At 42.2% G+C, this 23,727-nt stretch overlaps 2 protein-coding genes across 12 annotated transcripts in view; one reads left to right on the forward strand and one right to left on the reverse strand.

Moving 5' to 3' along the window:
• Window positions 1–1,687, forward strand: part of LOC106583006 (rap1 GTPase-activating protein 1) — a 158,460-nt gene extending 156,773 nt beyond the window's left edge. For all 11 annotated transcript variants that reach the window (XR_014382142.1, XR_014382141.1, XR_006761434.2 and 8 more), the window contains one exon: window positions 42–1,687. Coding sequence is in view for 7 of the 11 variants with exons in the window: in XM_045705841.2 (XP_045561797.1) it covers window positions 42–125 (84 nt within the window). In the remaining 4 variants the exon portion in view is untranslated. The remainder of the gene's footprint in view (window positions 1–41) is intronic.
• On the reverse strand, window positions 1,640–23,503 carry LOC106583007 (protein-arginine deiminase type-2). The gene is made up of 16 exons (XM_014166724.3): window positions 23,197–23,503; window positions 19,486–19,654; window positions 18,930–18,999; window positions 18,351–18,412; window positions 17,939–18,056; window positions 17,524–17,676; window positions 16,185–16,378; window positions 15,107–15,210; window positions 14,877–14,988; window positions 14,515–14,622; window positions 14,257–14,408; window positions 11,517–11,664; window positions 11,178–11,271; window positions 8,611–8,687; window positions 2,879–3,004; window positions 1,640–2,630 (listed from the first exon to the last, which is right to left on the reverse strand). The coding sequence occupies exons 1-16, from the start codon at window positions 23,370–23,372 to the stop codon at window positions 2,397–2,399; spliced, it is 2,097 nt and encodes a 698-aa protein (XP_014022199.1). The 5' UTR covers window positions 23,373–23,503; the 3' UTR covers window positions 1,640–2,396.
• Between the last annotated feature and the right edge of the window lie 224 nt (window positions 23,504–23,727).

The following is a 23,727-nucleotide window of genomic DNA, read 5'->3' on the forward strand; positions in this document are numbered from 1 at the left end:
ACCAGATAGGGTCTAACCCCAATCTCTCTCTCCTCTCACAGCATTCCCATAAGAGGCACCCCCTGCAGGAGATGAAGCAAGCACACGTGTTTTCCACCACAGACGCAGAGGAGGATCAGAGCTAGTCGCTGGGACAGGCAGACCTGGTGTAGGCTAGTCTAGTCTGTACAGCCAAGGTCCATGGACATGCACTTACAGCCCACCCTCATTCTAACTCCATGTGGCTGACTCCCAGCATGCCTAGAGGGGTGAAGGAGAGGAGTGTCCAGCACCCCATCCAAAAGGAATGCCACTCACACAGCATCGCCTCTGGCTGTCGTCTGTTGATTCGCTTAGCCTGCATCTGTTCATGTGGTTTCTCATTGTATAGTCTCCCTTGTCTTCTCAATGGCATTGTTTATTGTTTTGTTTTGAAGGTCGAAGCAGGGGTGGATCTTATGCATTCAATAGATTGGTTTTGCAGGAGACCATGTATGAGGTACAACAGGACTTTCTGTTAGGCTAAGGAGGAATGCATGAGGAGGATATCAGGGTGTTGTCCTGTTGCCATTGTGGGAAGAAATTACATTATTGCACCCATCAACCTCACATTCCACCATGATACTGTACATGTGTTACTCTTGGTGTCCTGGATCCTTTGTTGTCACATCAATCCTTGTGTTTCAATTATGAGTGTAATGGTGGATGTTGACTAGTAACTTTTAGTAAATGTTACATGTTTTTGATAGAAGGTACTTTTGTCATCATGCTGCTGCTGGTTTCAATTTCACTACTTCCCCTAACAAACTGTACAATTACAGTTCACAGTTGATGTTGATAAATGGAAAATCTTTTACTGACTCAACAATTATGCTCATCCTATTTCATGCCATTTAAGCTGAGCAAAAAACATGGAAGTATTGAATTACTGATAAGGTCCAGTGTCCAAACTAAATGACTCATCAGTCTTCATCCCTGTTCCATACTGTAGATAATACCGCAGACATTCCACCAAGGTGACCTAACCAAAGCAGACAGCCTCCAAAGTCAAGCTACTGTCCAGTGACTACAGTCTTCAGCTTTTTCTTTAAATCAAGCTAGTGGTTTGGAATAAAGTATGTGTTTGGATGTGTATACAACTGTGCATGGTGTAAATCTGCTTGCAACCCCCAGTGAACTGGTACCATGCTCGAAATAGGTGTTGTCCCTGGACTGTTCCTGTGATGTGTTACTCCAAACCAGTCAACTTCAGTGCACAATGCACATATACAATCACTTTATCAGTTTCATATAGGTTTTGATTGAGAAAGATGGGGAAACCGGCACTACGTTTTCAGATTGCTGATAGTTTGAAAATCGGACTTATTTCTAAAAATAATTACACTGTGACAAGTCTTGAAGTTGCCTTTTTGATGATTGTGTTAAGCTGCTTTGTAGGAGGGTAACCCCCTTCATATAAGGAATCTATCCAACGGTGGACTTTGCCAACTGGAATCTATCACCAACTGGTTTGAATGTAAAACTAAACAGATGTCTATTAATTTGTACATATCTGCTCTCAATGAATGGAACCTGGGTCTCTTGTGAAACGTCTAACATTGCCTGAGTAGAGACATTTTCCCTCCAATGTATGTGATGAAAATAACTGATATGAAGGGCATGGTTTTCATTACTTTTTATTTCAATAAAATGAAGAGCCAATGTGGAATTTAGTTGTGCTTTCTCTGTTGACATTAGAACATTCGGTTTTCATACAATCTTTCAGTTGAATCTTAAGGATCCCTGTCTAAGTAACACTACATCAAAAATGCAGTTAGTCTTGCATTTAATCATTAAAACACCATTCTGAAGATTACGATGAAATAAAATACTATTAATTGGAAAGATGATAAAGTTAAGTTTCATCATGTTAACAGAGCCTTTGGAGTCAGTGTGTATTGCACACAAACTCAAAATATATTTAAAAAAAAAATTTATCACAAAAGGTATCACTAGTCTTTGTAAAATGCTTGAATACCAGTAGTTGGATTACACCCTCTGGTGGCTCCAGATTATATTTGCACATTTCTCTGTGGTCCTGTTGTTCTGTTGGTACATGCAAGACATTTGGATTGAGCCCCCAGCCAATTCAAACAACATATCTAATTTGCAATGTGCTTGATTCAGGTGATTGTATTGCTCTTCTCGTTGACAGTCCGCTTAAGCCCTTGTTCAAGTTCCAAAGTCTTGTTTGTAAATATTGCTTTTCACCCTTTTGTAAATGAAGCCAAATATGTTTAATAAAGACAAAGGTGTAATACCGTTGGAGGACTACTGTGGTTGTTTGAAGGCAACTGCTGCTGGTGATTGTTACTGCTGTTTATTTCAAGCATGATTCCTTCTTTCTAACTACAACCGTTCCTTCCCCCCCAAATCCTTCACATCTCCAGGTTCCACCACTTGAAGGAGAACGGTTCCCTGCGTACGTTGGAGCCACAGTGAACCTCTCCCAGCAGTTTGTGGTAGGAGGCAAAGTCATCAATGTATGTGCAGCTGAGTCCCAGGCCCCCCATGAGGGAGGTCATCTCTGCCTCCAGGGCACAGCGGCCATCCACCTTGGGCCCAAACGGCTTAGGGATGCCCAGGTTCTTTCCCAACACAATCATGTTTACCTGGAGGTAGAGACATATGCCTCATTTAGGAACTGCCTCTTGGGCTACTTGGGTAGTAGATGACTTGAACATACTCCTTAATCACATGTAGAAAATCATCACAAAACTACAAAGCTGATTTGGCAGCATTTTTGAGAGGTTTGCCATTCTGTAAGAATAATAGGTCCCAGAAATAAAGTAAGAAGTACTTTGGTTCTGGGTTAGGGATCAGCATGAGGTGTTCTAGTGTAGAACCAATGTATTCTCACCATGTCTGGGTAGTAGGCCACTGCCCTGTTCTCTATCACATGGAAAAGGATGGGCAGGTCAATGATGTCATCATCGTCTAGACCCAGCTCCCTCTTCAGGACATCCCTGTTCCAGTCTATACAGCTCTGTAGGGTGGCAGCATGGCTATTACTTTTATTTATTTCACCTTTATTTAACCAGGTAGGCTAGTTGAGAACAAGTTCTCATTTACAACTGCGAACTGGCCAAGATAAAGCAAAGCAGTGTGACACAGACAACAACAGAGTTACACATTGAGTAAACAATAAACAAGCCAATAACACAATAAACAAGCCAATGACACAGTAGAAAAAAAAGAAAGTCTATACAGTGTGTGCAAAAGGCATGAGGAGGTAGGCAATAAATAGGCCATAGGAGTGAATAATTACAATTTAGCAGATCAACACTGGAGTGATAAATGAGCATATGATGATGTGCAAGTAGAAATACTGGTGTGCAAAAGAACAGAAAAGTAAATAAAATAAAAACAGTATGGGGATGAGGTAGGTAGATTGGGTGGGTGGGCAATTTACAGATGGACTATGTACAGCTGCAGCGATCGGTTAGCAGCTCAGGTAGCTGATGTTTAAAGTTGGTGAGGGAAATAAAAGTCTCCAACTTCAGCTATTTTTGCAATTCGTTCCAGTCACTGGCAGCAGAGAACTGGAAGGAAAGGCGGCCAAATGAGGTGTTGGCTTTGGGGATGATCAGTGAGATATACCTGCTGGAACGTGTGCTACGGATGGGTGTTGTTATCGTGACCAATGAACTGAGATAAGGCAGAGCTTTACCATAGACTTATAGATGGCCTGGAGCCAGTGGGGTCTGGCGACGAATATGTAGCGAGGGCCAGCCGACTAGAGCATAAAGGTCGCAGTGGTGGGTGGTATAAGGTGATTTGGTAACAAAACGCATGGCACTGTGACAGACTGCATCCAGTTTGCTGAGTAGAGTAATGGAAGCTATTTTGTAGATGAGTCGAGGATCGGTAGGATAGTCAGTTTTACTAGGGTAAGTTTGGCGGCGTGAGTGAAGGAGGCTTTGTTGCGAAATAGAAAGCCGATTCTAGATTTGATTTTGGATTGGAGATGTTTAATAGGAGTCTGGAATGAGAGTTTACAGTCTAGCCAGACACCTAGGCATTTCTAGTTGTCCACATATTCTTGGTCGGAACGTCCAGGGTGGTGATGCTAGCCGGGCGGGCAGGTGCGGGCAGCGAACGGTTGAAGAGCATGCATTTGGTTTTACTAGCGTTTAAAAGCAGTTGGAGGCCACGGAAGAAGTGTTGTATGGCATTGAAGCTCGTTTGGAGGTTTATTAGCACAGTGTCCAAGGAAGGGCCAGAAGTATACAGAATGGTGTCTGCGTAGTGGTGGATCAGGGAATCGCCCGCAGCAAGAGCGACATCATTGATATATACAGAGAAAAGAGTCGGCCCGAGAATTGAACCCTGTGGTACCCCCATAGAGACTGCCAGAGGTCCGGACAACATGCCCTCTGATTTGACACATTGAACTCTGTCTGCAAAGTAGTTGGTGAACCAGGCGAGGCAGTCATTTGAGAAACCAAGGCTATTGAGTCTGCCAATAAGAATACAGTGATTGACAGAGTCGAAAGCCTTGGCCAGGTCGATGAAGACGGCGGCACAGTATTGTCTTTTATCGATGGCGGTTATGATATCGTTTAGTACCTTGAGCGTGGCTGAGGTGCACCCGTGACCGGCTCGGAAACTGGTTTGCACAGCGGAGAAGGTACGGTGGGATTCGAAATGGTCAGTGATCTGTTTATTAACTTGGCTTTCGAAGACTTTAGATAGGCAGGGCAGGATGGAAATAGGTCTGTAACAGTTTGGGTGTAGGGTGTCACCCCCTTTGAAGAGGGGGATGACCGCGGCAGCTTTCCAATCTTTAGGGATCTCGGACGATACGAAAGAGAGGTTGAACAGGCTGGTAATAGGGGTTGCAACAATGGCGGCGGATAGTTTTAGAAAGAGAGGGTCCAGATTGTCTAGCCCAGCTGATTTCTACGGGTCCAGGTTTTGCAGCTCTTTCAGAACATCTGCCATCTGGATTTGGGTGAAGGAGAAGCTGGGGAGGCTTGGGCGAGTAGCTGCGGGGGGGGCTGTTGGCCAGGGTTGGAGTAGCCAGGAGGAAGGCATGACCAGCCGTTGAGAAATGCTTATTGCTTATTATTATCATGGATTTATCGGTGGTGACCGTGTTACTTAGCCTCAGTGGTACCTAACTACAGGATGCAAATTTCTGCTTGAAAAAGCTAGCCTTTGCTTTCCTGACTGACTGCGTGTATTGGTTCCTGACTTCCCTGAACAGTTGTATATCGCGGGGACTTTTCGATGCTATTGCAGTCCGCCACAGGATGTTTTTGTGCTGGTCAAGGGCAGTCAGGTCTGAACCAAGGGCTATATCTTTTCTTAGTTCTGCATTTTGTGAACGGGGCATGCTTATCTAAGATGGTGAGGAAATTACTTTTAAAGAATGACCAGGCATCCTCGACTGACGGGATGAGGTCAATATCCTTCCGGGATACCCGGGCCAGGTCGATTAGAAAGGCCTGCTCGCAGAAGTGTTTTAGGGGGCGTTTGACAGTGATGAGGGGTGGTCGTTTGACCGCAGACCCATAGCGGATACAGGCAATGAGGCAGTGATCGCTGAGATCCTGATTGAAAACAGAGGAGGTGTATTTGGAGGGCAAGTTGGTCAGGATAATGTCTATTAGGGTGCCCATGTTTACGGATTTAGGGTTATACCTGGTGGGTTCCTTGATGATTTGTGTGAGATTGAGGGCATCTAGCTTAGATTGTACGACTGCCGGGGTGTTAAGCATATCACATTCTAGTCATTTAGCAGACGCTCTTATCCAGAGCGACTTACAGTAGTGAATACATACATTTCATGCATTTTTTTTGTACCCATTGTTTTAATTTCCCTTACATGGTAGTGAATCCAGAGCTAATCATAGGGATGTGAAACTAGAATCCTTAGTTGCTACATCCATTGGACTTAATTGTGTGCACACATCCACTTTGATTCTTGAAGATGAACTTATACATACCGCATGTGCTTAGTTCAACTGTCGCACCCCATCAGAACCCGAAATAATAAAAGCTGGTTCCACTCCGATGTTAAAACACTGTCTAGCCTCAACATGGTTGCATCCATAGCTCTGAAATTGAGTGGTTACATTTCTCCAGGCCCATTCCCCAGCTTTCCACCGAAACACAGGTGTGTGGCCGCTTTGTTACGGGAGTACAGGGATGACATTCATGTCGAGGTAATCTAACCAACCCACTATCATCCTCCCAACCATCTCATAACATCCTTTAATTCATAAAGGCTAAAACCTACACAATCTTTCCAAACACCCAGCGTCATCTTATATACAATAACCCAGAGGCAGTGACATTGTTCTTCAAGCTACAATCCTTAATTAGTTTGACACTAAATGAACGCAGCAAATGAACTACAGTATAATTTGGTTTTTGAAGCTCCTGTTGAGGTCTTTGTGTGGCAGAACAATTGAGTTGAGTATGATCACCTCAGATGGTATAGTCACATTACAACCAAGAATGGTGATTGATGGTGTGAGTTTTCCATCTCCCAGTTTAGGTCACCTAACAGAACGAACTCTGAGGCTAGATGGGGGGGGCGATCAATTCACAAATGGTGTCCAGGGCACAGCTGGGAGCGAAGGGGGAGGTCGATATCAGGCGGCAACAGTCAGAGACTTATTTCTGGAGAGATTAATTTTTAAAATTAGAAGTTCGAACTGTTTGGGCATAGACCTGGAAAGTATGACAGAACTTTGCAGGCTATCTCTGCAATAGATTGCAACTCCTCCCCCTTTGGCAGTTCTATCTTGATGGAAAAAGTTGTAGTTGGGTATGGAAATCTCTGAATTTTTGGTGGCCTTCCTGAGCCAGGATTCAGACACGGCAAGAACATCAGGGTTGGCGGAGTGTGCTAAAGCAGTGAGTAAAACAAATTTAGGGAGGAGGCTTCTGATGTTGACATGCATGAAACCAAGGCTTTTTCCAATCACAGAAGTCAACAAATGAGGGTGCCTGGGGACACGCAGGGCCTAGGTTTACCTCCACATCACCCGAGGAACAGAGGAGGAGTAGGATGAGGGTACGGCTAAAGGCCATCAAAACTGGTCGCCTAGAGCGTTGGGGACAAAGAATAAAAGGAGCAGATTTCTGGGCGTGGTAGAATAGATTCAGGGCATAATGTGCAGACAGGGGTATGGTGGGGTGCGGGTACAGCGGAGGTAAGCCCAGGCACTGAGTGATGATAAGAGAGGTTGCATCTCTGGACATGCTGGTTATAATGTGTGAGGTCACCGCATGTGTGGGAGGTGGGACAAAGGAGGTATCAGAGGTATGATGAGTGGAACTAGGGGCTCCATTGTAAACTAAAACAATGATAACTAACCTAAACAACAGTATACAAGGCATATTGACATTTGAGAGAGCCATACAGCGAGGCATAAAGTAATCACAGGTGTTGACTGGGAGAGCTAGCTAGACAACAACGGGCGAGACAGCAACAGCTGATCAGCTAAAACAACAACAACAACAGGTAAAATGGCGATGACTGGGCAGAGAGGGTCGGTTAACTACACACAGAGCCTGAGTTCGCGGCTGGGGCCGACAGATAAACAAAAAATAAACAGAATGGAGTACCATGATATATGGACAGTCCAGCAGGCATCAGCTATGTAGCCAAGTGATCATAGGGTCCAGGGGGCAGCAATAGATGGAACAGGGAAGCCGCGGAGTAGTCGCTATTACGCTAGCACGCGTGCGACATGGCATTTAAAGTTAGTAGCCCAGGGCTAGTAGAAGCATCTGCTCCGACATCCGACGGAGGCAGGTTGAAGGCACAGCAGATGGAGTATTCGTCCGGCAGACCAGTCATGCTGGCGCCGTGTTGACAAAGGATCCAAGCCAGATGGTGAAAGAGGTATTGCAGTTGTAGTAATTTAGTTTGCTAGCTGGGAGATGCACCTGGCTCACGGCTAACTGGTGCTAGCTTCGGGGCAGGGGCATTAGCCACTATAGCCACTCGGTAGCAGCGGTGATCCAGTGCCAAGGTCAAGAGCTTACGGCGAGGATCTGGTGGAGTAGTGGGTTCAAGCCGTGTTTGGGTGGAGTCCGGGTGAACAACTGAGTAGGCCGGGAGGTGGGCCTCAGGGATAGCTTCAGTACTAGGTAACTCGGTGGGTGCTAGCTAGCTGTGAAGATCAGGAGTAATGGTCCTGGGATTACGGAAGTAATCCGGCGTTGTAGTAGAGAGACAGTCCGATACTGGTAGGCTGGCGAGTATTATCCAGGCTAAAAAAAGGGCTGGTATCTGCGCAGAAGGTAAAGGCCTCTAGCAGTGGCTAACAATAACTAAATAGCTTGTAGCTAATTAGCTGGTTAGCTTCTGATCGCTAGATGGTTCTTGCTATAAGGTTAAAATAATAGCGGTTCCGTATCACATTGGGTGAGGCAGGTTACCGGAAGGTATAACTGAACTAAAATGGAAAAGAGACTGAAAATAAAATTGAAATATATACAAAAAAATACGAAAAATACAAAAGTACACGAGAGGACGAACAAAACACGTCTGCACTGCTACGCCATCTTGGAAAAAAACCAAGCCATGCAAAGCTCTGCTTGCTTCTGAGTAACTAGTCATTCTGGCCTCACCTGGACATAGTTGTTTTCTGCCTTGAGTTTCTCATCACTCAAAATCTTATCTACTGTAATCTCTTCTGCTCCAAGACCTGTGGGATCAAAAAGCTCAAGTTGGTGTTGATGAGTGACAAATACAATTATTAATACAGTGAAACACACAGACATGCTGAAATGAGTCCCCTAACACAGTGGTTCCCAAACTTTTTATAGTCCCGTACCCCTTCAAACATTCAACTTCCAGCTGTGTACCCCATCTAGAACCAGGGTCAGCACACTCTCAAATATTGTTTTTTGACATCATTGTAAGCCTGCCACACACACTATACGATACATTTATTAAACATAAGAATGAGTGTGTTTGTCACAACCTGGCTCGTGGGAAGTGACAAAGAGCTCTTATAGGACCAGGGCACAAATAATAATATAATAATCAATCATTTTGCTCTTTATTTAGCCATGTTATTTATAAAACCTTATTTGTTCATCTAAAATGGTGAATAACTCACCACAGGTTAATGAGAAGGGTGTACTTGAAAGGATACACATAATCTGCAATGTTGGGTTATACTGGAGAGAGTCTCAGACTTAAATAATTTTCCACACACAGTCTGTGCCTGTATTTAGTTTTAATGCTAGTGAGGGCCGAGAAGCCACTCTCCCATAGGTACGTGGCTTCAAAGGGCATCAGTGTCTTAACAGCGCGATTTGCCAAGGCAGAATACTCTGAGTGCAGCCCAATCCAGAAATCTGTCAGTAGCTTCTGATTAAATAAAAATTTTGCAAAACTGCTTGTTGCAATTTTGATGAGGCTTTCTTGTTCAGACATCGGTAATTGGACTGGAGGCAGGGCATGAAAGGGATAACGAATCCAGTTGTTTGTGTCATCCGTTTAGGGAAAGTACCTGCGTAATTGCACACCCAACTCACTCAGGTGCTTCGCTATATCACATTTGACATTGTCCGTACGCTTGAGTTCATTTGCACACAAAATATCATACAATGATGGAAAGACTTATGTGTTGTCCTTGTTAATGCAGACAGAAGAGCTCCAACTTCCTAATCATAACCTCAATTTGCACGTTGAATATAGATGCGGAGAGTCCCTGTAATCCTAGATTCAGATCATTCAGGCAAGAAAAAAAACAGGCCAGTCGTGTGAGAAACTCGTCATCATGCAAGCGGTCAGCCAAGTGAAAATTATGGTCAGTAAAGAAAACTTTAAGCTCGTCTCTCAATACTTTGCCCGTTGATAACCAGCGCACTTGTTGTATGTTGTAAAAGCATTACATGGTCGATGCCCATATGATTGCATAATGCAGAAAATACACAAGAGTTCAGGGGCCTTGCTTTAACAAAGTTAACCATTTTCACTGTAGTGTCCAAAACATCTTTCAAGCTGTCAGGCATTCCCTTGGCAGCAAGAGCCTCTCGGTGGATGCTGCAGTGTACCCAAGTAGCGTCGGGAGCAACTGCTTGCACACACGTTACCACTCCACTATGTCTCCCTGTCATGGCTTTTGCTCCATCAGTACAGATACCAACACATCTTGACCACCAAAGTCCATTTGATGTCACAAAGCTGTCCAGTACAATACAGCATTGTCCCAGCCATATCCGCAGCAGCAGGAAGAATTAAGTCCTCCACAATAGTATAGGGCTTGCCTGTCCTAGCCACTCGGTAGCTCACCATATAAGACGCTTCTAGCTCCTTCTTATTAATGGTATCTGTTGCTTTTATACATGTCTTACTAATCGAAAGTCGTCTTAATTCTCACTCAAAAAACTCCTGTTGCTTATTTTTCAAATTGGCATGTTTTGTTTCTAAATATCTGCGTAAGAGTGAAGGTTTCATTGAGTTGTGAGATAGTACTTTTGCACATATAACACACTGTGGCTGAGGAAAGGCACTACTCCCAATATAAGTGAACCCCAAATCAATGTAGTTCTCATCATATTTGCGCCTCTTCGTTGGTCCAACGTCCCTGTCTGTTGTTCGGTGCTTTCCCGGGTAAGGGGGCAGTAGCTCTTCGGCTGCATCAGATTCACAACTGTCAGTGTCCATGCTAGCTGGGCTAACAACAAACGTAGAATTACTGATGCTAGCATTGGATGTGCTCGTGGAACTAGAACAACTTGTGTCGTCGACAGGTGCAGGTGTAGTACTGCTGGTACTAGCAGTACTACCAGTAGAGCTGGTATGTGTCTCTATGGACGCGGGCCTTACTTTTTTTAACCATTAATCAATTTTTGAACAAACGGAATGAGCAGCAGCTACATTTGGCTACATACGGACCATTAGTGGAATTCCCGCGAGAGAGTAAAGGTTAATGTGATTGGATGTTAATTATTTGACTAGGCTACCTGTATTTGACATTGTGTTGTTATTTCGCTGAACACTAGATGGTTTCATTTTATTTTTGGCAGTGAAACGAGGCTACTCAAGCGAGAAAAAAACCTCACCCAAATGTTTAGCCCGGTTGGAAAATCTAAATGGACTGTTTGAAAATGTTGGCGTACCCCCAACGGCATTGCGCGTACGTACCCCAGTTTGGGAATACCCACCCTAACAAAAGGCCTACCATCAAACATTTTGGCTTGTCCATGCCCGTCATTCTGTAAGCCCCTGAATAGTTTGTAGCTTGCATCGGGGCTGGCGAGCAGAAGCCGGAATCCCTGCAAAAGGGAGACAAAGACAACATTGGCTGTGCCCTTCCTTTGACATCCTGAGAGCTTTACACTATCACATAACCACAGGGCAGCCAAAGTCCGTGTCATGTCCAAGTGCAAATAGATGGGATGAACAATTCTGGTGCTCAAAGGATCTCACTAATTTCTACTCTAGATTACAGAGCAATGTCATTTTACTAGAATTTTTTGAAAGAGTGAAAAAAAAATGTTTTCCTTGAGAAGATTTGTACCTTTTTGTCCGGAGCTGGGACGAAGGTCATGAATTCATCCACATGCCCAACCAGGAGCCAATCAGAGAACAACGCAATGGGCTCCTGGACTTTCTGAGCCCACAGGAAGTCTTGCACTACTTTGGTCATGTTGCGGCCCTTAGTAGCCCTGAAAAGTCAAAAAGCCTTATCACCACTGGCCACATACTTATCTGAATGTTCCACATACTCATTAACAAGAACTTTATAGAAGGAAGTACCAGGAAGGTTATTGAAGTCTTAAATCAACTAAAGATAAATATTGGTATCTAAAAAAACTGATGAATTTCCTTCAAAGCAGCTAACCCCTAGTTATTACCCTTTACAGACAGTCCTTACGGTATGTTGCCTGTAAAAAAATACAAATAAAAAAAAATACAAAAATCGACCAATGTTTTTTTTACCACATTCGTGCAGGGGTAAGCCTTTTATATCTCCCATGCACATGCCAGCAAGTTAGGATTGGGAGTAGATGTGGATCGATTTGAATAAATCCAGTGAATATACTCCATTACAATGAAATCCATTAATAATTCATTTTAGGTCCTAAGAAACATAAGTAATAAAATGTATTTTCAAAAGAATATAATGGTATATTTTGAGTTTAATTATGTTATACTGGTCTGTGTAGCCTATATACTACATGGCTACGCCATGCATGAAATCAATATTTATTTTGTTAATTAAAACAGACACGATACTGATAGAAAATAATAGCAATCTGGGTTTTCAAAAGCATGCGAGTCTCAGGATCCTATTTTCACAACATCTGGGTACTGAAATAGTTGACCACGTGCAAGTACAGTGGGGGAAAAAAGTATTTGATCCCCTGCTGATTTTGTACGTTTGCCCACTGACAAAGAAAGGATCCGTGTATAATTTTAATGGTAGGTTTATTTGAACAGTGAGAGACAGAATAACAACAAAAATATCAAGAAAACCACATGTCAAAAATGTTATAAATTGATTTGCATTTTAAATGAGGGAAATAAGTATTTGACCCCCTCTCAATCAGAAAGATTTCTGGCTCCCATGTGTCTTTTATACAGGTAACGAGCTGAGATTAGGAGCACACTCTTAAAGGGAGTGCTCCTAACTGCAGCTTGTTACCTGTAAAAAAGACACCTGTCCACAGAAGCAATCAATCAATCAGATTCCAAACTCTCCATCATGGCCAAGACCAAAGAGCTCTCCAAGGATGTCAGGGACAAGATTGTAGAACTACACAAGGCTGGAATAGGCTACAAGACCATCGCCAAGCAGCTTGGTGAGAAGGTGACAACATTTGGTGCGATTATTCGCAAATGGAAGAAACACAAAAGAACTGTCAATATCCCTCGGCCTGGGGCTCCATGCAAGATCTCACCTCGTGGAGTTGCAATGATCATGAGAACGGTGAGGAATCAGCCCAGAACTATACAGGAGGATCTTGTCAATGATCTCAAGGCAGCTGGGACCATAGTCACCAAGAACATCTGAATGAATCAGAGGACAACTGGTGAAAGTGTTGTGGTCAGATGAGACCAAAATGGAGCTCTTTGGCATCAACTCATCTCGCCGTGTTTGGAGGAGGAAGAGGAATGCTGCCTATGACCCCAAGAACACCATCTCCACCGTCAAACATGGAGGTGGAAACATTATGCTTTGGGGGTGTTTTTCTGCTAAGGGAACAGGACAACTTCACCGCATCAAAGGGACGATGGACGGGGCCATGTGCCGTCAAATCTTGGCTGAGAACCTCCTTCCCTCAGCCAGGGCATTGAAAATGGGTCATGGATGGGTATTCCAGCATGACAATGACCCAAAACACACGGCCAAGGCAACAAAGGAGTGGCTCAAGAAGAAGCACATTAAGGTCCTGGAATGGCCTAGCCAGTCTCCAGACCTTAATCCCATAGAAAATCTGTGGAGGGAGCTGAAGGTTCGAGTTGCCAAACGTCAGCCTCAAAACCTTAATGACTTGGAGAAGATCTGCAAAGAGGAGTGGGACAAAATCCCTCCTGAGATGTGTGCAAACCTGGTGGCCAACTACAAGAAACATCTGACCTCTGTGATTGCCAACAAGGGTTTTGCCACCAAGTACTAAGTCATGTTTTGTAGAGGGGTCAAATACTTATTTCCCTCATTAAAATGCAAATAATTCTATAACATTTTTGACATGTGTTTTTCTGGATTTTTTTTGTTGTTATTCTGTCTCTCACTGTTCAAATAAACCTACCATTAAAATTATAGACTGATCATTTCTTTGTAAGTGGGCAAACGTACAAAATCAGCAGTGGATCAAATACTTTTTTTCCCCCACTGTAGGCTTTTGCTTCAAATGTAGGCCTATTATAACAATTGGATTACTTTGGGAGTTTCAGTAACCAACAATTTGATGCCTTCAATTGCATTAGCGTACTTTATTCCATATTTTCGTCGTTCAGGAATATTTATTCCCACAGTAATTCTTTATGAATCCATCCAGTTGTGGTTAAGAAAGCTCACCACATGGAGGGTTATGCATAGAGATGGGTGAAGTGACATGCCTTAGTACATTTCATGCTAAGCCATAGGCAGAACTTTACCACAATCATGACTAGGTCATTTGGCGGAAATAAAAGTAGAAGCTTTGTCACCGGCAATACCTTTCATATATAAATAAAAGTCTGCAAACAGTTGGTGGGATGCTAAAGTTGGCGGGAAAATGCCTTGGTTTGAAAGGTGTATATGTTACACTCACGTGGGGAAGGCCACTCCAATGATGATCCTACCCAGTGGGTAGTTCTTTCCATTTACAGTGACTGGAGGGCTAACCTCCAGGTTACCAAACGAGTCCAGGCTGCTCACTTCCTTGCCATATGCTGTCCTAGTCACATAGCCAAAGTCTTGGCCCTGAGGGCACCAGGTAGAGAGAGGTTAAGACACAGGTCCACCACACCACTCACATTTCAGAGATAAGTACATTTTAACTCTAGGTGTTGTGAATGCCTTTTCTTACCAGTAGCACATCATAAGGGAAGTCCTGTAGGTGTCCGTCTCGGGGGGAGTCCAGAACAACAGGGAAACGTTGGTGAGGAGAGTCAATGTAGCCAAACTCAATCTCATCCTGAGAGAGAAACCTCTATTACATTTCTATACATTTTTTTGTGCAGTTAGAAACAAGACACCAGTCTTTGTTCTGATGTCTTTCATTTAAAGAAGAGGGTACCTAGAATTTAAATTCACAATGATTAGCAAACATATGGAAGACATTTTGTTTAGATTGAAAACAGGTTGGAATTCAAAAGTGTTCAAGTGACAAAGAGTTCAAGCACAAAATGGCTTGAAAGATCACGAGCTGAATCCCACGGCTTACAGTACCTGCATCCAACGGTCTCCTCTGTTCATATCCTCAGGGCAAATCTTCAGTTTGCACCCACTGTTCTCCACCAGCCTCCTCATTCTCTTTAAGAACTGTTCATTATCAGTTGTGCTGTGTTACCAATGCACAAAAACACTTGTCTCAGTACGTTTACAGCTGGCATCATTATTTCCATCAACATCAATGCCATCATCATAATTTCTTTATCATCATCATCATTGCCTCTCACCTGCAGACAAAAACCTCCACAGGGTCGAGTGTGTTGGGTGTCATGATCCAGGGAGCCACTCGGAACACCACCTTGTCTGTAAAGATGGGCGTCTCAGGAAAGCCCTGGCAAAAAAAAAAAAAAAAAAAAAACATGAGTCCAGGATAAAGATACATAACCTTGGAAGTTTTAAACTAGAAAATGACATTTATTGAAGTAAATGTGGTGTGCTTGCTAGTCAAAGTATTTATTGTTGTGAAATGGTAGTAGTAGTGGTAGTGATGGCAGTAGTAATAGTTTTCATAGGCTGTGTTAATTATAGTGACCTATTTTACAATAGAGGTTATAGTGGGCTAATATAGTAGGCTAGGGTAAGTACTATATCATCACACAGCAAGTGTTTTTAAGCTCCAAATATTTTTGTTTGAATATTCTGAGAGTTTTGTGCCTGTGATTTCAGTTTAGAATATTGAAGTCTACATTCCGCCATTTAAATAAATGGGGATACAACAAGCATTTTAGTTTATGAAGTAGGAATGGTAGAAAAAGCTGTGTTGAAGAAATCTAAGTTCAGTCAGTCTACCCATGCCAACATTGGGGTTGTGTTTGTAGCTTTAACAGTTCAAGAGCAGAGGCGAATCCAAATACTTCCTATTCAAGCCTATGGAGCTTTTAAGTACACTTTAAATGGTTATAGTTCAAAAGCATAAAATGGTATCAAAAAGCTGTATACAAGCACACTATTCCAGATCGGTCTGCACCTTTTAAAGTTTGAATGGTGTTTCTAGCTTAAACGGTAAAGACTAGTTATGACCTGAATTTTTCCCATTCGTGTCTATGGCCATTAAATTGCATTGGGATTTATGCAAAAATGATTGTAGTGTGAAAAGTATAAGTAGTATAAACAATTATTTCTCAAGCACATTGACCGGTGCCAGTCTGCACATTTTAAGTTGTTTTGGTGTTGGTAGCTTTTATGGTTTTGGCCCTAGAGCTCCCAGTGGAATAATAAGAAGTATGAACAGTTTCTAAAGTTGTGCTTTGCTTTCAGCAAGCACACCTAACAAACAAACAATAAAAGTGTTAAACTACAACGTACCTGAGAGCTCGGCTCCAGCATGCTGAGGTTGATGCTGATTAGGCCCTCAAAGTCTTTGTCAGGGAACCTCAGGCCTTCAACGTAAAAGTTCATCTCAGCGTTTCCCCAGAGGCAAGGTACCTCCTTGGACAGATCCTCACCTCCTACCACTAGTGGGTAGTCCTTCACAAAGCTCTTGTAAAACAGGTTTTCTGCTGCAGTAAATAATATTTTAAATGTAAATAATAGGGCTGGCATAAAGCTGCAATATGTAACACTTTGTATGACCTGACAAAATTAACATAGAAATGTGAGTTATAAATCTGTCATTCTCATTGAAAGCAAGTCTAAGAAGCAGTAGATCAGGTCTATGTGCACTATTTCTATGCTTCATGTTTTAAAGTTTAGTTTTTCCATCTTTTTCTTTTAGTTTTGTTCACCAGCTTCAAACAGCTGAAACAACAATATTTTTGGTTTTGGAAAATATATTTCAGTGGTTTAGATGGTACAAGGATTCTCTACACTATATTTACTTGTTTTGTCACATAAACTTAAATTAACTATTAGAATATTAGCAACCAGGATCTGGCAGAGTGATCTTTACAAATGTTATCAAGTTAACCACAGGGCGGCAGGTAGCCTAGCGGTTAGAGAGGCGAACCAGCAACCGTAAGTTTGAATCCTGGGTCTGACAGGGATGTGAGCTGGCAATCAGAGGGTTGCTGGTATCAAAACCTAGATACTGTTGAGCCTTTGAGCAAGGCACTTAACCCCCCACAACACCTGCTACACAGGCACCCAGTGTGGCTCCAACCTGTATGTGTCTCTTTCAGAGGCGGTGGGATAAAAAAAAGAAATAAAAAAATTGTTGGACCTGAACTCAATGACAAATTCTGAATTTGCTCCAATTAATTTGTAATTTAAAAATGTTTTTACAAAAAACAGCAAGAATATTGACATCTTGATTTTGTCTTAAGTAACATTTAGCAAATTGGGGTAAAGTGATAAAACACACTTTCTTTAACTTCTTTAACCTCCCATTAATATAATATTCAGCCATAAAACTGTAATTGTACACACATTGTACATCACGTGTCAAACTCATTCTACGAAGGGCCAAGTTTCTGCGGGTTTTCGTTCCTGCCTTGTACTTGAATTATGAATTAAGGTCACAAATTAGTAAGGAACTCCCCTCACCTGGTTGTCTAGTTCTTAATTTTAAGGAAAAAAATAAAACCAGCAAACAACAGGCCCTCCATGGAATGAGTTTGACACTCCCGTTGTACATGCAAGGACAGCCACACACACCACATACAAGATCTGAACAGACTGGACTCATTACATCATTTATTTGACTCACTCAGTGTTTGGTGCATGCCTGCTGTGGACCTGGTCCTGAAGACCCTCACACACTCTGCATCACCCTGGGAGATGTGCATGGTCAACTTGTAGCCTTCTGGGAGCTTGGCCGGGCCACTGGTCCGCAGCACCATGGGGGACATATCTTTAAGATCTGACATTTCGAAATATTGGCATTAATGTATATCAATTGTCAACCCATCAACCACACAAGACACAAGGATCCATCTAATCAAACAAGACACTCCTAGCTCAGGCATTTTGTATTTAGCCAACACAAACATAACTGCTGCTCCTCTCTAATGAATCCACACAAGAGACCTGCAGCCTTTAAATGTTGATTTATTGCAATGCCTGCAGCACTGTCAGCCTGGCTGTCAGCTCAGTAGACCAGGACGACTTGGATGTTGTTATACCTGAGACTCTTGTGACCTCAGCATGCTCACTGTCCAGGCTCTTCCGACAGGTGTGTTCTGAGTCACAGTTGACCAGTAGGATGGCACCGTGGCCATTAGGCCCCCACATCCAGGATCCCTGAAGATCATTCAGGGACAAACAAACAAACACTGCCCTGTCAAATGAGCTTTTCCCAATTTGTTTGCAAGAGGTTAGATTACATTTACAGCTGAGTGGAAAAGTACAACATTCAATTGAATTTCCTATGAATGCATTGACAATCTTCCAGGATTATAGCATGAACACTAATCTTCTGACATGCCTATTCATGTTAGAGCGTCTCCTTCTGTGTCCTGCTGTGTTAGGAGACAGAGATAGTGACATCTGTGCTGAAAGCAACCTGCCTGGACAAACCCAGCAGATATAACTAACCTTGTTGGGGTTGTTCCTCTCCACCTGGCCATCTCGATCAGCATCAACATCCAGGGAGATCTCTGTAAGATCGACAGGGCCTCTGTGTCATTGAAGCTCATAAGCTGCTTTGGGTCTAGAATAGACTAATGAAATATACCTTAAAGAGGCCATCTGCAGTTCAAACAAAGCCCCTTGTAAAAAGTTGAGGGATGGGGCTAACATAACCACTAGAGAAATGTAACCACAAATTCATAGAGATGACCATTCATGATATAAAATGATAGTTTTAACCATGTTTTGAGACCATAGAGTGTTTGTTTACATAGCTTACAAACACTGGAGTAAAACAAGCTTATATTTTGGGTTCTGATGTGGTACGATAGTAGACCTACGCTAATGAGGTTATATTCTTCAAGAATCAATGGATATACAGTATATCATTATTTGAAAAGATCCATAAATGGATGTAGCAATCGCAGATTGTCTCTAACACGAAATGTACAACTGACAGATTTACAGTACAAAAGGTATGGTATTAATGGGGTCAGAGTAGTTTATATGTGTGTGCTCTCCTGTCATCAGCATGACATGACATACCAAAAGCGGTGAGGTGAACGACAGCTTTACCCAACACCTCCTTCTTCTTTCCATAAAACATGACCGATAGCTGCAACAAAGGAGAACATTTACAAAGTCACAGGTAAAGTAATAACATCTCTAGACCAAAGCAGTGGTTGTGTTTTGATGGGGGGTCTTCAATGTTATATTCCTGTCCAGATATGTACAGTACATTACTTCAGTGGAGAATCTGGACACCCGGCCCATTTTGGAACTGGCACTGGCTTAACATAACCCTGGAATCCCTTATCAATAGGACTGGCACTGTGGTGTACCACTTCACTTTCCAACGTTTGACATTTCTCTGGTATCAGGTTGAGACAGGGCCACATTGGCATTATTTCTGTGTGGTTTGCATGCCACTCTTGAAAGGAGCTGCGGATACTTGTCTTAATTAAATACTTCCCTGCAGCGTGTTCAGTCACAAGGGGGAATAGTCAACTCTGGATTATTTTAATATGATTTCACATACTGATGTCTCAGAGTAGTTTTCATGCAGCCCCAACGTGAAGTACAGGCCTGTGGCCTACTTTACCTTGCTATCATTTTCCACTTCGCTGGCAGTGTCCATGGTGAGAAGAAGCACTGTATTCCCATTGAAAGGGGTGGGGATTGGTCCACTCTTCGCTGGGGGTGGGGTGATCCTGTACTGCACGTTGGGGCTGCATTTCACAGAGAAGTACGTAGAGCTGGGAGGGGCACTCCTAGGGGAAAAACATACACGTGACAGTTACACGTCACATCCTGATGCTTTGCTTGCACAAATCTATAGCAATAACAGAGACAACACAATTTATTTCTTTTTATTTCACCTTTATTTAACCAGGTAGGCCAGTTGAGAACAAGTTCTCATTTACAACTGCGACCTGGCCAAGATAAAGCAAAGCAGTGCAACAAAAACAACAGTTACACATAAACAAATGTACAGTCAACGACACAAAATAAAAGAATATAAGAGAACAAGTGAATATACTGTGCCTATAGTGCAGTGGACCACCAGCAGTGAGTACAGTTCATAATCTCCTATTTCCAGAGGCAGCAGATGGTAGTGCTCGTTCTACAGTTACATTGTTACAGTCATCGTAGAGGTATGATGTCTACTACATCCCTCTAAAATGAGTAACATACCAAAGGGGGAGAAATACTGGACTGTCAACCTACACTAGTATAATTTCACAAGAATACTGGCAATAAGGATGTACTTACAGTATATATATTATATATATATCAAACTACATCTCAAGGTGTTTATACTAAGTATACACCTGTTTATAAACATTAAGCTCGGGCTGTAAAACATAACACCTGAAGTCCAGGGCTCCAGGCTGGACCAGGGAGGTGGTCCATGCCAAAGGAACAGAGTTTTTCACGGAAGAATAGTATTTACCTGAACAACAGTCTAGGCTACTCTAAACAATACCAAATAGAAATGTCCCTTGAGAGGAAGCATTTCGTTTTTTGCACATACCATTGTTATGAAACCATCTGTATCTGCTGTGTAATAATATCTTGTGGAGTCTCCAATAAACCTACCACAGCCTCAGAGGCACGACAGTTCCACAATATTGTAGCGACCTTAACTCAACACCTAGCTAGCTCATCAACAGGTTCTTACCTCTTGGTGTAACAGTTAACGTGTTGGCTTGACAGTCGCTGGACCTGGGTTCAAATCCCAGTTGGAATTCCCTACGATAGGTTTATTTCTTCAGAATGGTGGTTTGTGTTGGGCTTAACACTCTTTTCTATCCTGTTAACGTCAAAATCATAGGCCATATTTGTTCATAACCCGTCTAATTCAGTTGCACTGTATCTTTGCCCTCGATTGGCAAGACTGGTGTCATATGAATTGGCAGCTTGTAAGAATAACAAAAGAGTCTGTTGACTAGCAGAAAGACATCACTGATGCAGACTCCCTCTTAAGAACATGTGGTCCGACTCCTCCGCTGAATACAAATGCCATGCACAAACAGTCCTTTCAGTCCAATAGAGGGAATGATCCAAATATTTATGCAGTTGGAATATCCCAAATATATGACAACAAAATAGTCAGTTGATCATGTAGCCTAATTAGTCATTTGAAAATATATCACCATCATTTGATATTTGATGTAACTTCTCAGGCTAATGAAATGTAGATAATGGCACCACCACTTTACATGAGACAAATTGTCTATAGTAACTATTACAATCTTGTGTGCCATCTTAATTTTACTCATAGCTGAATAATAAAACAAATGGGGTACATTTTTCCACAAACAATAACAGAGATTATTGTATATTAGCCTCAAATCAAACATTTTTACCAACGCATGACATTAGTAAATATTTTTAATCCAATTCAAATAAATGAATAAATAAAACACGACAACCCATATTTGAGCACATGGGCAGTTCGGTGCGAGACGACCGTTAGACACGATGACGTGTTTCTACGTATGAGTTTATCTAGCCAACGTCGCCATGACATCACCTATAAATGTGATCAGGGATTTCTATTGGAGAAGCAGTTTTAGCCCATATTCATACTGTACTGTCTTTGATTGTATCTTAAAGCTACAATACGTAACTTTTTGGGTGTCCCGAACAAATTCACATAGAAATATGAGCTATAGATCTGTCATTCGTATTGAAATAAGTCTAAGAAGTCGTAGATCTTTGCTCACCAGCTTCAAAAACAGCTGAAAATAAAATATTTTTGGTTATAGAAAATAAATTTCACAGCTGTTTAGATGGTACAATGATTCTCTACACTACCCATATGGGAAAGTAATATGGCAATATATGTATATTACTTATACTGTATGTTTTGTAGTGGCATATATTGTGGAAACATATGCCCATATATGCTTATATACTCTATGTATTGTGGCAGAAGGCAGGGAGAGGTGAGGAGGGGTTATTGAGGGGAGATATCTTGTAGCCTGCTGGCTCCACCCCCGAGCCTTATATGGACTTCCTGCCCCAATGAGGCAAGGATGTTGTTTGTTAAGCCAGGGAGTGCTTGGGGATAAAGGAGGAATCAGCCTGAACAAAGTGCTATATGAAGAGAGGGAGTAAAGAGAACAATATCTGTGGGATTACCTGTTGTGACCTGGACTGTCGGACTATTTGGGCTGCAATCTGAGACTGGTAACTCTAATGAACTTATCCTCTGCAGCAGAGTTAACTCTGGGTCTTTCCTGTGGTGATCCTCATGAGAGCCAGTTTCATCATAGTGCTTGATGGGTTTTTGCGACAGCACTTGAAGAAACTTTCAAAGTTCGTTGTGCTTTGTATTGGCTAACCTTCATGTCTTAAAGTAATGGACTAATTTCTCAGCTTATTTGAGCTGTTCTTGCCATAATATGGACTTGGTATTTTACCAAATAGGGCTATCTTCTGTATACTACCCCTACCTTGTCACAACTGATTAGCTCAAATGCATTAAGGAAAGAAATTCCACATTAACTTTGAACAAGGCACACCTGATAATTGAAATGCATTCCAGGTGACTACCTCATGAAGCTGGTTGACAGAATGCCAAGTGTGCAAAGCTGTCATCAAGGCAAAGGGTGGCTACTTTGAAGAATCTCTATGTTTTGATGTAACACTTTTACTACATGATTCCATGTGTTGTCTTCTATTCTATAATGTAGAAAATAGTACAAATAAAGAAACCCTTGAATAAGGTGTCAACTTGACTGGTACTGTACACATCACTTTTTGTGAGGGTAAGATGTATATTATTAAAATACATAACATTTTAAATGTTTGTCACGTTTATAAATATATTATCATATGGCCACATTACTTTTCCGTATGGGTATACTTGCTTGTTATCACATTTTCAATGTCTGAATTGAAACAATTTTAGCAACGAGGAAATGTGGGCACGATCTCTGTATAGTGCACCTTTTATTGTACCGTTGCATCGCCATATAGCTTACAATTTCGTTAACGAAATAAAACAATGCGGATTTATGCCGCGTTCATGTGATAGTCAGAACAAGGAAACCGGGGACAAACGGGGCTACTGTTAATTCAAAGGTAATCAAATTGTATGTCACATGCGCCGAATACAACTGGTGTAGACTTTACTGTGAAATGCTTGCTTACCAGCCCTTCCCAACAATGCAATTTAAAAACAGATTACATCAGTGTGTTTAATGTCAATTTGTCTCCTACACTAGCTAACAATAATAGGGCTACCCAGCTACTACCGCCTGAAGAGACAATTCTATCTGGGTCGGGTAGCATTGACACATACCTGTTCAGGTTCACTTTCAACACTGTGCCGACAACGTAAAGAGCCCTCGAAGTTTTGTCAAGGTCGAGGCGAAATGTCCGTTGGTACATCTGGTCTACTGGCTTGTCGGTGGCTATTCTCCTATTAAAGAGATTAGGGTGCCCGGTCAAAGAAACTTGCTCCTGGGAAACATTCATGGTGATGGGCTACGTTGCAGTGAATCAGAATTATGGAATGAGACATGGCGGTGTAGTGTATACAGGTCTAAGGATTGGCCCTATTGTTGAGGGGGTGTTTTTCTGCATGTAATATGAGGCTGCAATTACCCAGCAAACCAAACCTATGCTAATTTGCATAAGTCTTCTAGAGTATAATGGCGTACTCAACAATTGGATGTGCATTCCACCAGCTACTGTGCGGGTGGATAATAAGGATCCCAAAAAGGAAATGTGGCTAAAATGGCATAGCAGTCAAATTGCATTTGACCTTACAGTGAAATGATTACTTACAAGCCCTTAACCAACAATGCAGTTTTTTATTTATGTATTTTTT

The sequence above is a fragment of the Salmo salar genome, chromosome 22 (genome assembly GCF_965601325.2).
Source record: "Salmo salar chromosome 22, fSalSal1, whole genome shotgun sequence".
Taxonomy (NCBI): domain Eukaryota; kingdom Metazoa; phylum Chordata; class Actinopteri; order Salmoniformes; family Salmonidae; genus Salmo; species Salmo salar.

Coding starts and splice junctions, on each gene's coding strand:
- LOC106583007 (XM_014166724.3), bottom strand. CDS start 23,372: ATGAATGTTTCCCAGGAGCAAGTTTCTTTGACCGGGCACCCTAATCTC. Junction 19,655..23,196: donor TTGAAAGTGAACCTGAACAG/GTATGTGTCAAT, acceptor TTTTTCCCCTAG/GAGTGCCCCTCCCAGCTCTA. Junction 19,000..19,485: donor AAGTGGAAAATGATAGCAAG/GTAAAGTAGGCC, acceptor CCTTTGTTGCAG/CTATCGGTCATGTTTTATGG.